Source organism: Chlamydotis macqueenii, chromosome Z (genome assembly GCF_036417535.1).
Source record: "Chlamydotis macqueenii isolate bChlMac1 chromosome Z, bChlMac1.mat, whole genome shotgun sequence".
Classification (NCBI taxonomy): domain Eukaryota; kingdom Metazoa; phylum Chordata; class Aves; order Otidiformes; family Otididae; genus Chlamydotis; species Chlamydotis macqueenii.
Genome location: NC_141593.1, coordinates 67590590 through 67604447, shown reverse-complemented (window position 1 = coordinate 67604447; position 13858 = coordinate 67590590). Strand labels below are relative to the sequence as shown.

Genomic DNA, 13858 nt, shown 5'->3' with positions numbered 1-13858 from the left:
TTAATTTCCAACTTCCCCAAAGACAACTTGCGTATTTTTAACAGCCATGTTCCCTCTCCGACGGCTTGAGGGAGAGAAGTATGTTGCATTTATGGCCGTGAGGAAGGTGAGTGGGAGTGAGGAGACATGAGAAGCAAAAGCCCCCACAGTTGAGTGATTGCATGCGTGGGACAGTTACAGTACTGCTGAGCTAAACGAGACACACCATTGTTTTTAAGAAAAAAAAAAAACAGAACAAAATAATAAGAAAACAGAGTGTGTTTTCTGGGTGTGTGGTTTGTTTTTTTTTTTCCCAGCCAGAGGACTCACATTCCTCTGTATTATTTTTATTATGTGCTGTCATGATAGTAACTAGTACATTCTAAGAATCAAGTGCAGATCACATAAATTATACTTCTGTCTAGTTATTTTAGGCATTCATACAACTATCCCACAGCAACATTTTGACTTCAAACTGCTCTATGCCTAAGCTTGTACTTGACTGTAAGCACACTAGGAGGCAAACAGCCGCAGATGCGATCTAAGGACGGGGGCACATAGGCACCTCTCCTCGTAGTTCACAGCTCGTCTATAGAAAGCAGCACTAAGGAATTTATTATCTGGGTAGGTTGTTTCCTTCCTTTGCTCGCACTAGTTTCTGCGAGAGCTGTATGATGCTGAGCTGAGGCATTTGGGAGCTGAGTTTTGAAGGCAGTCCAGGTTTCTCTATCATTTTATCCTGCCCGGCAGCAGGTTTCAAAGCAAGGTGCCTTGGCTGATAAGGCGTTCCTACTTTGCCTCTCCTGAGCCAATCGAAGCAGCTGCACCTCCCCAAAGCAGTACTGGGCACATGCACCAGCTGCCTCTGTCTCCCACAGGGGCACACAGACACAAGGGCAGTGGGGACCAGCTGGAAGAAAAAGCAAAAGCCAGCAGGAGCTACCAAGCCCTCACGGCACTGCCTCTCACTCACAGACATGTTTGCTCCTCCAGTGTTGCCATCAAAGAAAAAATGGGATGCTCATGGCAGGGGACAGGGAAGGAGCATGGAAAGCAGCCCCCAAAGTGCTTTGAGTAGGCACAACCAGCTCTGGAAAGAGCTAGGTGGGAAGTGACCCACAGTGGTGCACAGAAAAATTGCACCCACAAAGGGGATGGTACCACAGGGTCAGAAAAGAGAGCCTAGTGGTTGTTGTGGTTCTGCTGCCATAGCAAGCCACACACTTAATAAATTTCCAAAATAAAAACTGACTTATTCTCAGTACAAATTTCCAGCCTAAGAGATCTCCAACAGAAATCTCATGGGGCAAGCTTTGAGGCTGTGAGCAGTGTTACCACCTTTTCAGCATCCACCACAAAGCAAAGCACATCCTGTTGAGGCAGGTTGGCATCCAAGCCAAACTGTCTTTTGGGGAGGGCTGGGTTTTTTTTTTTTTAATGAAGAAGCATCTTTTGATCCAGGACCTCCACTAAGTCTTCCCACCCGCTGCTCAGCTGCATCCCAGAGCAAACCTTACACAGGCTGGTAACCTGGCTGCTAAAGCCTGCAGGAATACCCCATTAATGACACACTCAGCACCAAGTATCCCAAAATCTAACATCATTTTTCCTGTGTCACATGTCGTGGGAGGTGGAGTCAGTAACCCCGTAGTCTAAAATGAAATCCTACCAGCCCAACAGAAAGAAAGGAGGGCTGCAAGAGCTCCATTTTAAATTCTTGCATGGGCAGTAGTGCAGCAGCCTGCAGTAGAACAAAGGGCCTCTCCAGAACAAACTTAAATTTCCATTTATCTCATCCCCTCGGCTGGGAAAGCTGAAAGGAATGGTTTCTGTGAGGATAATTCCTGGCCCTGGCTGACTCCCTCCAAGAGGGGAACTACTTAAGATGCTAACAGTGCCTCTAGTCGCCTATATCGATTTTAGTGTTTACCACCAGTCATGCGAGTACTTCTGTCCTGCAGAAATCCTGCAGCCCACAGAGAAAAAAAAAAAAAAAAAGCCTCCTGTGGTTTTGCAGGGTGGGGAGGGAGAAGAGAAGAATAAAAAAAAAAAAAGAAAAAGCACACTCGTGGTTTATTCCTCCGATGTGGCTGGCCCTTTCCGGCCTTTCAGCTTTTACAAGAGCCAGGCCCTCTCCGCGTTACGAGCAGCACCAGCCCCCCTTCTTCCCGTAAGGCCAACGGGACGCCGCGCCGGAGAGCCCGGCCCCACGGAGGGGGAGGAGGAGGCGGGAAAGCCGGCCAGGCCGGCGGGAGGCCCAGCGCCTCCGAAACACTTCCTGCTCACCGTTACACAGCACTTTTCACAGAGCAGACGGGCTGGAGGGGGGAGGGCGAAGAGGGGAGCGTGTGTCTGATATCGGTGTTGGTTCTCCTCGGCAGCCGGCAAAGGACGCCAGGCCCGCCCTTCCCCACGCACGTCGCCGTGCCCGGTGCTCCGCTGAGCTGAGCGGGTGTCGGTACGGAGGGGTCCGGCTGCCACCGCAGCCCCCGCCACCGCCCGGCCCATGGGGCGGAGAGGGGGGAAACGGGAGCGGCCGCGCATGCGCAGTGCGGCGCGGCGACGGGCATATAAGGGAGGCGCCTGGGTAGCCGCGGGAGAGCGGTGAGGCGGCGGAGAGGGGTTCGGTGCAGCCGGCCGTAACGGAGCTGAGCTGAGGAGAGCGCTGGGACGAGGCCCTTGCACGCCTTCTTGCCGTTCAGCCGCCGATCGCGAGCTGTCGCCCCGCCGACCCTCCATCCCGTCGCCGAGCCGCCGCCATGGTGAAGAGCGTGGGCAACCTGGTGAGTCCGCGAGGCGCGTGGCGGCCGTTGGCGCCGCGCGGGGCCCGCCTCACCGCACCCTGCCCGCCCGGCCCGGTGGCTGCGGGCGGCGTCCTCCGCCGGGCAGCTGGCCGAGGGCGGCGGGTTTCTTCCTCCGCCTCGGACGGCGCGGCCCCCGCCTTTCGCTGTGAGAGGGGAGGGGAGGGCGGCGAAGTGAGCATCGCCTGACCGGCGGGAGGGGAGGGAAGGAGGGAGGGAGCGTGGCCTGCTGAGGGGGTAGGAGAGGCGAACAGGTGCCGCTCCTCGGGCCGCTGTGAGTTCCGGCGAGGCCTTGGGCCGCGGAGGCTGGCGGGTGAGAGGGAGCCCGTGTGCGCCGGGAACACGGTCTGTGTCCCGGGGCTGCCCGGGCAGGAGCTTGCTTCACCACTGGAGCGGGGAGAGGGGAAACTGAAGGGAGGACTCGCTTAGATCCAAGAGAAGGGAATAAATAACTTTACTACCAAAGACTTCAGATAGAATGAGAAGGGGGATGATATAATTTCGTATTACGACAGATTGTTGCGCATCTCCCTTTAAAATATTAAGGAAATGTTATGTTTTGTTTCTCAAGCTGGTAACTGGGTGCTGCAGTACCCTAATTTAGGAGTCCCGGTTTGCCTTATGTACTGCCGGTGTGTAGAGGCCTAGGGGGCTTTCTTAGAGCTTGGCCTAAGTTCTGGTGTGCTTCTGGATAGGGGTTCATGGAAAACATTAATCCAGTTTTCTTAATTTGAAAGGAATTACTAGAGCTCACTTATGTACTTAAATAACAGTTGTTGGCATAAGAAGTATTTCCCTTGTTATGGTGCTGTCTGACTTGTTCAGTACGCTAGTGCAGCACCTCATTGTTTGGATGGTTCTTTGAATACAAACATGTCTGTGGCTTTGTGATACAGAATAGTAATAAAGCCTAGACCAACACATGGAGAATACACTGCTGGTGATGAAATAGTATGTGGTCTTGTGCACAGCAGCTGACATTGCTGATAAACAACAGTAAGGTATTTGTTAGCAGTAACTTAAAAACTCAACTCTCCAAAAATATCCTCTGTGCGAACTTAGGAAGGGAAGATCCTGTTGGGCTAATCTTGCATTTTGAACTTGAAAATTCATTGAAGTGTCAGTTTGATCTGATTGTGAGGGGCCTGTGAGTAATGCTGTATGACACCCAAGTTTGTCTTCCAGGCTATGTCTTGCTATAGTTGATTCACTGTATAAATGAAAAGCATGGCAGACTTCCCCTGTTGGACCTCTGAAGAGTTAATATCCAACACATGAGCATACTAATTCTTGTGACCACAGCTTAAATGCTGTGAATGCAGAAGGCTCCTTAAACTTAAGATGAATGAAATGGCTTGTCATTCAGGTCCTGAAGATGGAAGGGTGTGTGAGCTCAACCTGTAATTCTCACTCTGGTTGAATCTCTCCCCCTTCCCCTTTCTCTGTTTAAGGAGGAACAGAAGGGGCAAACTTTTTGAGTAAGACTTGAGGGTTTTAGTATAGAATGGAGCAGCTTAAAAACCCAGAGTCAATAAATCTGGTTCTGGAGGGAGGAGCCTGCTCTAACTTGAAGTGCATTAGGCTTCCACTATCCTCCCAGCTATGAGCATTGATTAATAGTCTGCCCTAGTTAAAGTACAGTTTTGTTGCTCATGCATGGAGAGCATAGACTCAACAGTCATGCTGACAAAAGGCTTTTAACATCAGCAACACCCAGAGTATTCAAATACAGGGATTTCTGGATTAACTCTGTTTTTCAGTAAAACAGATTTGTATTCTCCTCTGATACAACGAGGAAAACCCCTTCTTCCACTGCCTGCAAAAGCTGCTGTGAATGATGTCTGTGAAGCAATGTGAATGTGACAGCTAGCTAGATGCGGCTGCTTTCCTAACATGCCTCTTCAGAAACTGGCAGCCTCTTCTGAAGAATGGCTGCTTTCAGGGTGCTTCTGGTCCCTGCTAGTGGACAGAACGAGCAATACTTAAGTTGGATCAAATATGTGATCCTGAGATGAGTGATTCATGTAGCTTGTAACAGAGTTTGACTATAGGACATCATGTGTTTTATAGCAGAAGCTAATTGGATATATAAACTGTTAAAAAGCTGGTGTTGCCAAAGCGTTGCTCTTAGCAGTAGCTGCCTCTCCATTATCTCAGTCACACCAAATATTGAAAGTTTGCAGCTTCAGATGCAGATAATAGTTTTAGAAGTGGGGTCTGATAGGGAGTTGAACCTTCAGTCTGTTTATGCTAGTTTCCATATGTAAAAAAAAAAAGACCAAATTATGTAGTAACCATTGGCAGTCAGCTTATGACTGGGTTAATCCAAGTTCAAGGGTGTCTTGATATGTAGCTATCTTATCTGTTGCTGAGAGCAGTAGAGCAGTAGTCCTTTCAGCACTGTTTGTGGTCAGTAGCCTCCATTTTGAGGTATTACATGGTGCAGGGAATCCCTCCTGTGCTAGAGGCTTCCATTATTACAGCCTTTTTTCTTACTTGTCCCCTGGAAACAGAGGCCTGCTACCAATGTATTTGTTGAATGCAGCATGTGCTTTTCTGCTAGAGGATAATACAAGCACAATGCAGTCTTGCATGTGTTCAGGGAGGTTGTGGTTACATGTTCCAAAAAACCTCCACCAACCAGCTGGTCAGAGGTTTCCCACAGTAACATACTACCTGAATAAAATATTGGTTAACAAAGTTACAAGATCCTGTAACAGTGTGACCAAATGGTCTTGTGGTGGGAGGTTCCCTTTCTGTTAAGAAAGATGATTTGTTTTTTATATGAAAGCCTGTTAACAAGTTAACACAAAAGACAACTATAGAAGTCAATTGGACAGGTTGAGTTGCTTGGTTTGCCCCCACCACTGTTCCTTCCTCCAGGGAAGTTAAGCTATCTGGGAACACTTTTGAGACTTCTCCCTAGTTCAATATTTTTCAACTTGCAAGAGTAAGCACTTTTGGATCCTGCATCTCTTTTCACTCTCCCACAGCAATTTTAGCTAATATGAGAGATGACTTGCAGGGTAACACCTGATTGTAGTCAGGACCAGCTCTCCAATGGTGTGTGACCAACTGTAGGTACTGTGCCCTCCCGCTTTTCCCTTGTTCTGTGCAATAGCAAACCTGAAACGTGATGAACAAATCCCAGGGCTGGATTTCCCTTTGCAGAATACAGTAATTATGCAGCTGGACAGAAGACTTAAGGGTAAGAAAAGGATGGTCTAACTGGCAGGTACAGGAAGCAGAGTCAGTAAAGAGCTGCTGATGTTACAATGCAGAGGTGTGAGAAGCTATACCAAAAACCAAGCTGTAGGATTTGAAGGTGGGAAGGAGTGAGGCTTGACTGAGGAACCTGTGGTATAAGTAGTTGCAGGGAGCAGCTAGGATGGATTGCTGTGTAAAGGGACACTGAACTTTGTTGGTGGGAATGGAGTATTTTTGGGGTTGGGATGCAGGAATGCATACTATGTCAGTACAGGAGTTGGGGACTGTGGAGAGACAGGTAAACTTACTTTTCCCATGTCTTTCAGACTGAGAATAGGTTGTGTGGAGTGGTTAAGTTACTGATCTTACAGCAGAGTAGACTCTGAATGTCCAAGATGCAAGGATAGAAGAACTCAACAGGTGGAGGCTGCACTTCTGAAGATAGCTAGGTTGGGAGGGAAAGTCTTTTCAACAGGGAGATGTAATGCCAGTTGTGTTTGAAGTTACAAGAAGTTATGAAGACATTCACACAGGTTTATACATAAGAATGCTGGTGCAGGACCTTCTGTTTGCTTGTTAAATACACTCATGATGAGTTTGACTGTGTGCACTCTTGGCTCCTCACCTGCTTGGCATTCTTTAATGGGGGGTAATAGCTTACTAGAATCAAATCTCAGCTTGCTGTGGCTGATTGCAGAAGCTGGCATTAGTTAACTCCCGCACTGCAAAGCCAACCACTGTCTACATGTGGCAGTAACCATATTGCTTTCAGTTAGCTGTTGCTGGCAGAACTCTAATGATCTGGTCTGTTAAGTTGGGGTGAATAAAGCAGCTATGTTTTATATGCATAATCTGAAATGAACTTTATATTAACAGCACACTTGAAGCTTGCGTTGCCATGAGAGTGAAGTTGAGGAATGCAAAGTGGCTTGTTCTTGCTTTGGGAAGGATACTGTCAGGAAGCAGCTGATTAGCATTTTCTCCTTCTGCCCAAGATACTTGTTTGCCTTTTGCTGGTGTGCAAGTATTTATTGCTTTTAATGTCTTTTAGTGTTGCTAAAGCATTCCCTTTTTGACCAGAAAACATGATTAATGGCATGTTACTCTAAATTACAAAGAACATTGTCCAAAAATGATTGGTGTGACTAAGTGCAACAAATGGACTCAAAGCTCCGACTAAGTATTGGGTGTTACTTGTGTAGTCTATATGTGCTTTGGCTAGTGATGTTATGTGTTGGTTCACTTGGCAAAATAAAACAACTATCCTATGAGATTGCTTTAGAAAACATATGTAGAGTAAATGATGCAACATCATTGTGATTGTTAGCCGTTGATTGGAGAAGGCATCAAACTGGAGGAGTGTACAAAGGTTTGTGTCCTTCTCAAATTCTGCAAAGCAAAGTCTGTCCCAGAAGAAAATGGAAGTCCTCCTGCCAAGACAGAAATGGGAAGAAGGACTATTAAAAACTGTAAAGATCACATTGAGGAGGTAACATTAAACAGAGCTGCCAGAGTTGACAATCACAGGCTATGTGAATCTCTAGCTTGTATTTCCACAATTCAGCGAGTTGGGGTGAATGAGCATTGTGGTCTTCTCTAAATGAAAGAAATTCTAGTTTCTTATGACATGAAAGCAATTCATACTGAAGTACTTAAATGATGGTACTAGTACCCCCATTAAGTGTTAAAAGAACAACCAAAATAGTTAGGGTGTAAAGGCTGAGAGCAAACTACCTCTGGGATTAGTGTAACTTGTTTCCAAAAGGAGCTGGGATAATCATTAAGGTGTTCAATTTTTTTTTTTGTAGTCTGAATTTGAGGCCGAACTGAAATCTGCTTCTGAGAAGCTTGTAGTAGTTGATTTCTCTGCTACATGGTGTGGACCATGCAAAATGATCAAGCCCTTTTTCCATGTAAGTAGCCTTTGTGTTTTTATTGGCAACTGTGTTCCAAGTATGTACAAATGTTTTTGTGCTGCTTGACAGTAACATGGGGAAAACTTCCTTTTGCTACATGTGAGTGTGAGCATTTTCTGGAAGACGGAAGTCGCGGAAGTATCTACCTGGAAACTATAGAGTTAAATATATTGAAGTTTATATAGCTGAGCTCAAATGCGGTTTAACTTCTGCTGTCCTAGTGCTTAAGTACATCTCTGTTACGTCTGTAGGGGCTTAACAGTTGCATTGCCTGCAGAGGTGGTAGAGTGGAAACAGTGTTTATCCTTCTGAACAGTTATTTGTAATTGCTTCAGCTGTGTTTAGATGGCAATGTTATCTCCTTGTAAAGTATGAGATAAGCTGTAGTATCTTTTGGTGATCAGCTGAACGCTGTAAGAGAAGGCCTTTCACCTATGTCTTGGGATATTGGAGTATTCTCTGTGGGGAGTATGTTCGAACAAGTTTCAATTGTTTCTCTGGTCAGTAAAATAGCTGCTTTAAGGTAACAAAGCAAGCCTCACTGGGGGATGGGGAGCACCAGCCTTAAAATGTATATGAATGTGTCTTTTAAAAAAGAGTTTTCCTGGAACACTGTAACTGCATAGCTTCTTTTTTCATTCTAGAGTTTGTCTGAGAAATATGGTGATGTGGTGTTCATCGAAATTGATGTGGATGATGCCCAGGTATGTTCTGGGGTAATGCTGAGAGAAGGCAGCTAATGAGTTCCACAGAAGTGATAATGAAGAGCTCTTTTTAAAATGTCTTTGCAGATACTGAAACAAAACAAGAGATTACTTCAGCTTTGAGAAGCAGAGATGGGGGTTTAGCACTGGAAAGAATGATTTCTTTTTTTTTGAGGACACTTGAATGGAACAAACTATCTTGATTATCTGCACACTGGAAGTCCTATGCCATGTGTTAGATAACTTAAGAATACTGACACTCTGTTCTGGGAGGGAGTGTTAGTCTGAGGCCTTAAGCTGCTTTGATGCCATCTTCCCAAAAACTAATAGCTCACAACTGGCTGGTGACCTGTCTGGTCTCTCCACTGCTCTTGGCCATGGCACTGTTTCCTCTTCCATGTCTTGAATTAAAATGTCCACTATGTAGTGGTGTTACAGCAATGTACAGAATAGATACTTGAACAATGTCAGGTTGAAACACAAGAGCTGCTGTAGGGCTCTTGAGGCTTACAAATAGTCATCTTTGTTTTGATGCAGAGGTCTGGGTTTTTTCCAAACACAAAGTGCAGGTATAGTAAATATGCTTTTGCTATTGCATGAATTAAATGCTGAACGGAGGATCTTCCAGTCTTACTTCAGGGAGATGTTAACAGTGCACTGCATTTGCTAGTGATGGACTACCAGAAGTGCTTTTGCTTCATTTTGAGCAGTAATGGCTTTGCTCTACCACTTAAACAAAAGGCAGCTAGTAGGTTAAAATTTAACATCCTTCAGACATGCACAGCTGAAGATTGTTTTCTGTCTCTTCCAGGACGTTGCCGCACACTGCGATGTGAAGTGCATGCCAACATTCCAGTTCTACAAGAATGGAAAGAAGGTAGGCTCTGTTTCTTTAGAACTGGAGCAGGCAAGCTAGGTACTTGAAAGAAGATTGGAAATGTTAGGCTACATAGCCTGCTTTCTCTTAATAATCCATCTGGGGCACCACTGGCAGTAAGATATTCCTGAGAGCGAGCGAGTTCATCTTAGTGCTGCAGCAAATGTAGCACAGACTGGGAGTTAATTGATGAGGCAAACCCTTTTCTCCACAGGTGAATGAGTGAGTGTTACTGATCAGTCTTACAGGCAGAGCTTTCTGAGAGATTAGATGTCTCAGTTAAGACTGCTAGTCTGTCTGCCTAGCATCCTGCTTTTTACTGATCTTGGTTAGTATTTGTTCTGTGGATGCAGAGACATGACTATATGTACCTACGGAATCCCACCTAAACAGGAGTCTCTAACATATGGTTGAATATATACACAGCTGAAAAAAACTGCTTGGATGCTTTTATGTAGAGGTTGTGAAGTGGAGATCCTGTCCCTGTCAGAGGACTGAACAGACTTCTTGTCCTTCTCTGCCAAGAGGTGGATGAGGTGGGATGCAGACTGTTCTGACAGCATAGTGGGCTGCCTGTGTGGGGTAGTTGTGAATGGCTGTCTGCCTGAATTAAAGAATTGCTGAGCCAAATATATTATCTCAGGCTTTTAGTTTGCCAAGCAAGGTAAAGGTAGGCTTTTCTAAAGTAAAACAATGTCTGAATAGAAGTTTCATGGCTGAAGGCAATGGAATTGTGCCTTGAAAAGTGAGCGTCAGATGCTGAGTGACCTTCTGTTCAATGTGGGGCCAAATCATGACTAATAATGAACTTTTGACAGCTTTCTCAGGTTAAACTCCTACAACTTCATAATGTAATTGAAAGAATTGTGATTATGTTGTGACAGTGTGTGAAGGTGATAGGGTTAACCCTGTTGTGTGGCTTTTTATTTTGGGTGACCTTGGCATATCTCTGGACACAAGAGTATCAAGCAAGCTATTTCATGGCCTGTAGTGTAGTCTGCTCTGTACCTTACACCCCTACAGGTACTAGAGGACAGAGCTGCTGTTTTTGAAACATGAATGTTGCCTTTGTCCTTCTGCTGTGTACGTTGCAACAAGGACAGTTCTCAGAGGAGAATCATAGAGTCTTAGGACTGGAAGAGACCTCCAAGGTCATCAAGTCCAACCATCAACCTAACACCACCTACTAAACCATGTCCTGAAGTGCCATGTCTACATGTTCTTTGAACACATCCAGGGATGGTGACTCCACCACTTCTTTGGGGAGCCTGTCCCAGCACCTGATCAATCTTTCAGTAAAGAAGTGTTTCCTAATATCCAATCTAAATCTGACCTGCTGCAACTTGAGGCCATTTCCTCTCATCCTGTCACTAGTTACCTGGGAGAAGCCAGGCTCAGGGACAGATCATTTGGAGCGATCCTTCCAGAATTTGACTGGTAAGGGTCCTGAGCAACCCAAGGTAACTTTGAGCTACCTCTGCTGTGTGGTGACCTCCAGAGACTCTTCAAGCCTGAACTTGAGTCTTACGCAGCATTGGTTAAGGACCAGTTGTCTTTTCCCTTGTTCTACTTATAGAAGGCACCAGCAGTGGTAGTCTGGAAGTGATTCTGGATAGACTTGTGTCCCAGTTTTTGCATGAGTTGAGTGGGAGATGAATAGATGAGCATATGCAAATACTCCATATTTTAGAGGTGAAGTTGTAGCAGAGTTGAATAGACATGTATGTGTCTGGATGCTACGCAACTAATGATATGAAGCATTGAATGCAACACTTCTAAAAATCAATCTCTCTTTACAGGTGCAGGAGTTCTCTGGGGCCAATAAAGAGAAGCTGGAAGAGACCATTAAAAGTCTAGTCTAATCTCCAGCAGTGGAGACATTGAAGCATGACTGCTTCGGCTAAATTATAGCCTGTAACTTTTCTACCTAAACAAGCTAGCTAGATTAAGTGGTGGAAACTATCCTCTTCATCTATGTAAATGAATACAATAAAGTGTAAATTCTTCACTGTGTTGTCCTGTGTTTGAATGAAAATGTGAGGAATTTTGTAATGTCATCAAAGTGGTAGCTCTTGCTGTGTTAAAGGAGTACTATCTGGATACAAAGACTATTATCAAATGCAACCTGATACAACCCCTGGGTTATTGCTGGGTGTGGAAGATTGTGTTGCATGGGATAGCAATGACAGTTGCTTTAGCAGTCTGCTGCCACCTTACTCAGGTGGTAGTCACCAGGCTGTAATCTGAACAGTGGTGGTCTGGCTTGCAGATACAGAAAAGGGAGTTTAGGAGCTGTAGAAAAGAGGGTGGTCACTTGGACGGGATAGGTTCTTTCTTTTGTTACATCTTTTTAGCTAAAGATTCTTTTAAAATTTGTCAAGCTTCATTTTTAGACTTCAAAGCTAAGACTTGGCTTTGTATTAATCAGAAGAGCATAAAACCAGTCCTACCATGGACATGTAAGGTAGGACTTTGAGCTGCTGCCTTTTTGCCTTTTCAATTTTGCCTTGCCTTTGGTGTACCTTTCTGGTTCTATTAGTAGCAAAGTATGCTAGTCTCTAAGTTGGGTTGCTTTGTTCCTAGGCAATAGCCTGGAACAAATTACTTGAAGAGGTAAAATTTATAGTGTCTTAAACCCAAGATAATTCAGATTTACGTATTCTTGTAATCTTCATTTTACTGCACTATTGCATTCTTAGAACATGTTGGACAGTCAGTGACTGCAGTCCTCCAAACCTGCATTGGGTTGTCTAGGTTAATGCTGACCTGGCAGCCTGCATACCATTCAACTACTCTTTCCAGTGTTACCAAGGCGAACTGCTGTGTTTTTCTACCATATCAAAAAGGTTTTCTTGCTGACTTAGGTGTAGTCCTGGATAAGAATTCAGTAAATAAGGAGGCAGGGCTGTAGCTGGCAGCTATGCCTGATGTTGTGGTTAGGGCTAGGTGAGCTGTGCTGCTCATTGAGTGTCACTGATGAAAAAGCAAGCCTTCCTGCTACTTATGCAGACAATGTGGAATGAGTGAGCATCTTGTCTTTGTGGTAGGGAGCTCATGTGTGACTCAGCCTCACACTCATTTCACATGAATTTTCATGCATGAATTTCCTGCTCCTGGGGACTGAGGGCCTTCAACAGCTTACTGTGTATGTTCTGTATTTGAAACAAGATTTTTCTAGTCCAAGACGTGACCACACCCTTTAGTTGATGTAAGCTCTGGGTTGTGATTATGCAATAAGAAGGACATGCAAAATATTTCCTGTGCAGCTCTGGCTATTTGACTAAGAGGAGAGCAACTGTGTGTTTAGAAGACAGTTCCCGCAGGTGAGTGGGAAAGCACTCAAGTGGTGCCATGGACAGACTTGTGGGGAGAGAATAAAACTAAGCTGGGGCAAGAACACACCATTAACATCACAGCATCTGCAAACAAGCATTGCTTTTAAAAGTGGCCTGGGTGGCCTGCTTATTCCTTCTGGGCAGTACCTGGGAGCAAGAAAGACTTTAAAAATATCTGGTTAAAAGTCCAGGTGAAGTTCAGTAGAAGCCCCTAACATGAAGATTAATCTTTAAGAAATAAGGAAGCTACTAAGATATGCCACAACGTACAGTATTTCCACTGAGGTGCAGCCAGACTAGGTTATTGCCTATTACAGCAGGGGGAAGGTGCGGTTAATGGGAAATGCTGTTTGTGTGTGAATTTGACTTAATGCTTTGTTTACTCCCTTAATAAGATGCTGCTCTGCAATAGCCTGGAAAGATCCAGGTAACAAAGAAGTGACTGGAAATCCAAGATAGGATTGGGAAAGATCAGAAAGGCTGAAACAACTCTGTGCTGAAACCAGGGGTGCAAAGCAGTTCTTAAAAGTGCAGTGAGACTGCAGCACAGCAAGCTGCATAATCTTCCCATTCTCAGAACTGGCATGTAGGGGCATAGTGTGATGGAAATAAGTCACATAGCCTTATTTGAGAGGAGGTGTTCTTTGTCTTGGCTCTTTGAGGAGTATGCAGTGAGGAGCTATGTGTTGGGTAAACTTTCCCTTTAAAGGAACCAGCAAGCATATTCTCTTCAAATGTGTAGTTATGCCAGAATTTGAGTGTTTGAAATTGGTCCTTGTTGTTACAGGTGAGGGAAAGCAAAGCCTAATGGTTATATCTAGCTGAAGTGTAAGGAGCCTTGGTTCCTGCCCCTGCTGGGAGGAGAAAACCCCACTTCCAGACTAGAACTGGCCTCAGTCTTCCAACAGGCAAGAATGTGGGGTTTCAGCCTTTAACAAAGCCTAGATATAGCAAATAACATTTTGCCCTAAATGGAATGGGTACAGGTAGCCTTGCTAAAAACCCTGCCACATGGCTAGGAAAAAATATCTTGGAGAGC

The 13858-nt window shown here is 45.1% G+C and overlaps 1 protein-coding gene across 1 annotated transcript; it reads left to right on the top strand.

Moving 5' to 3' along the window:
* The first annotated feature begins 2609 nt into the window (after positions 1–2609).
* On the top strand, positions 2610–11492 carry LOC104486642 (thioredoxin). The gene is made up of 5 exons (XM_086770593.1): positions 2610–2762; positions 7796–7900; positions 8548–8607; positions 9419–9484; positions 11284–11492. Exons 1-5 carry the CDS (start codon positions 2739–2741, stop codon positions 11344–11346), a joined length of 318 nt encoding a protein of 105 aa, XP_086626719.1. The 5' UTR covers positions 2610–2738; the 3' UTR covers positions 11347–11492.
* The last annotated feature ends 2366 nt before the right edge of the window (positions 11493–13858 follow it).

Coding starts and splice junctions, on each gene's coding strand:
- LOC104486642 (XM_086770593.1), top strand. CDS start 2,739: ATGGTGAAGAGCGTGGGCAACCTG. Junction 8,608..9,418: donor TTGATGTGGATGATGCCCAG/GTATGTTCTGGG, acceptor TGTCTCTTCCAG/GACGTTGCCGCACACTGCGA. Junction 9,485..11,283: donor TCTACAAGAATGGAAAGAAG/GTAGGCTCTGTT, acceptor CTCTCTTTACAG/GTGCAGGAGTTCTCTGGGGC.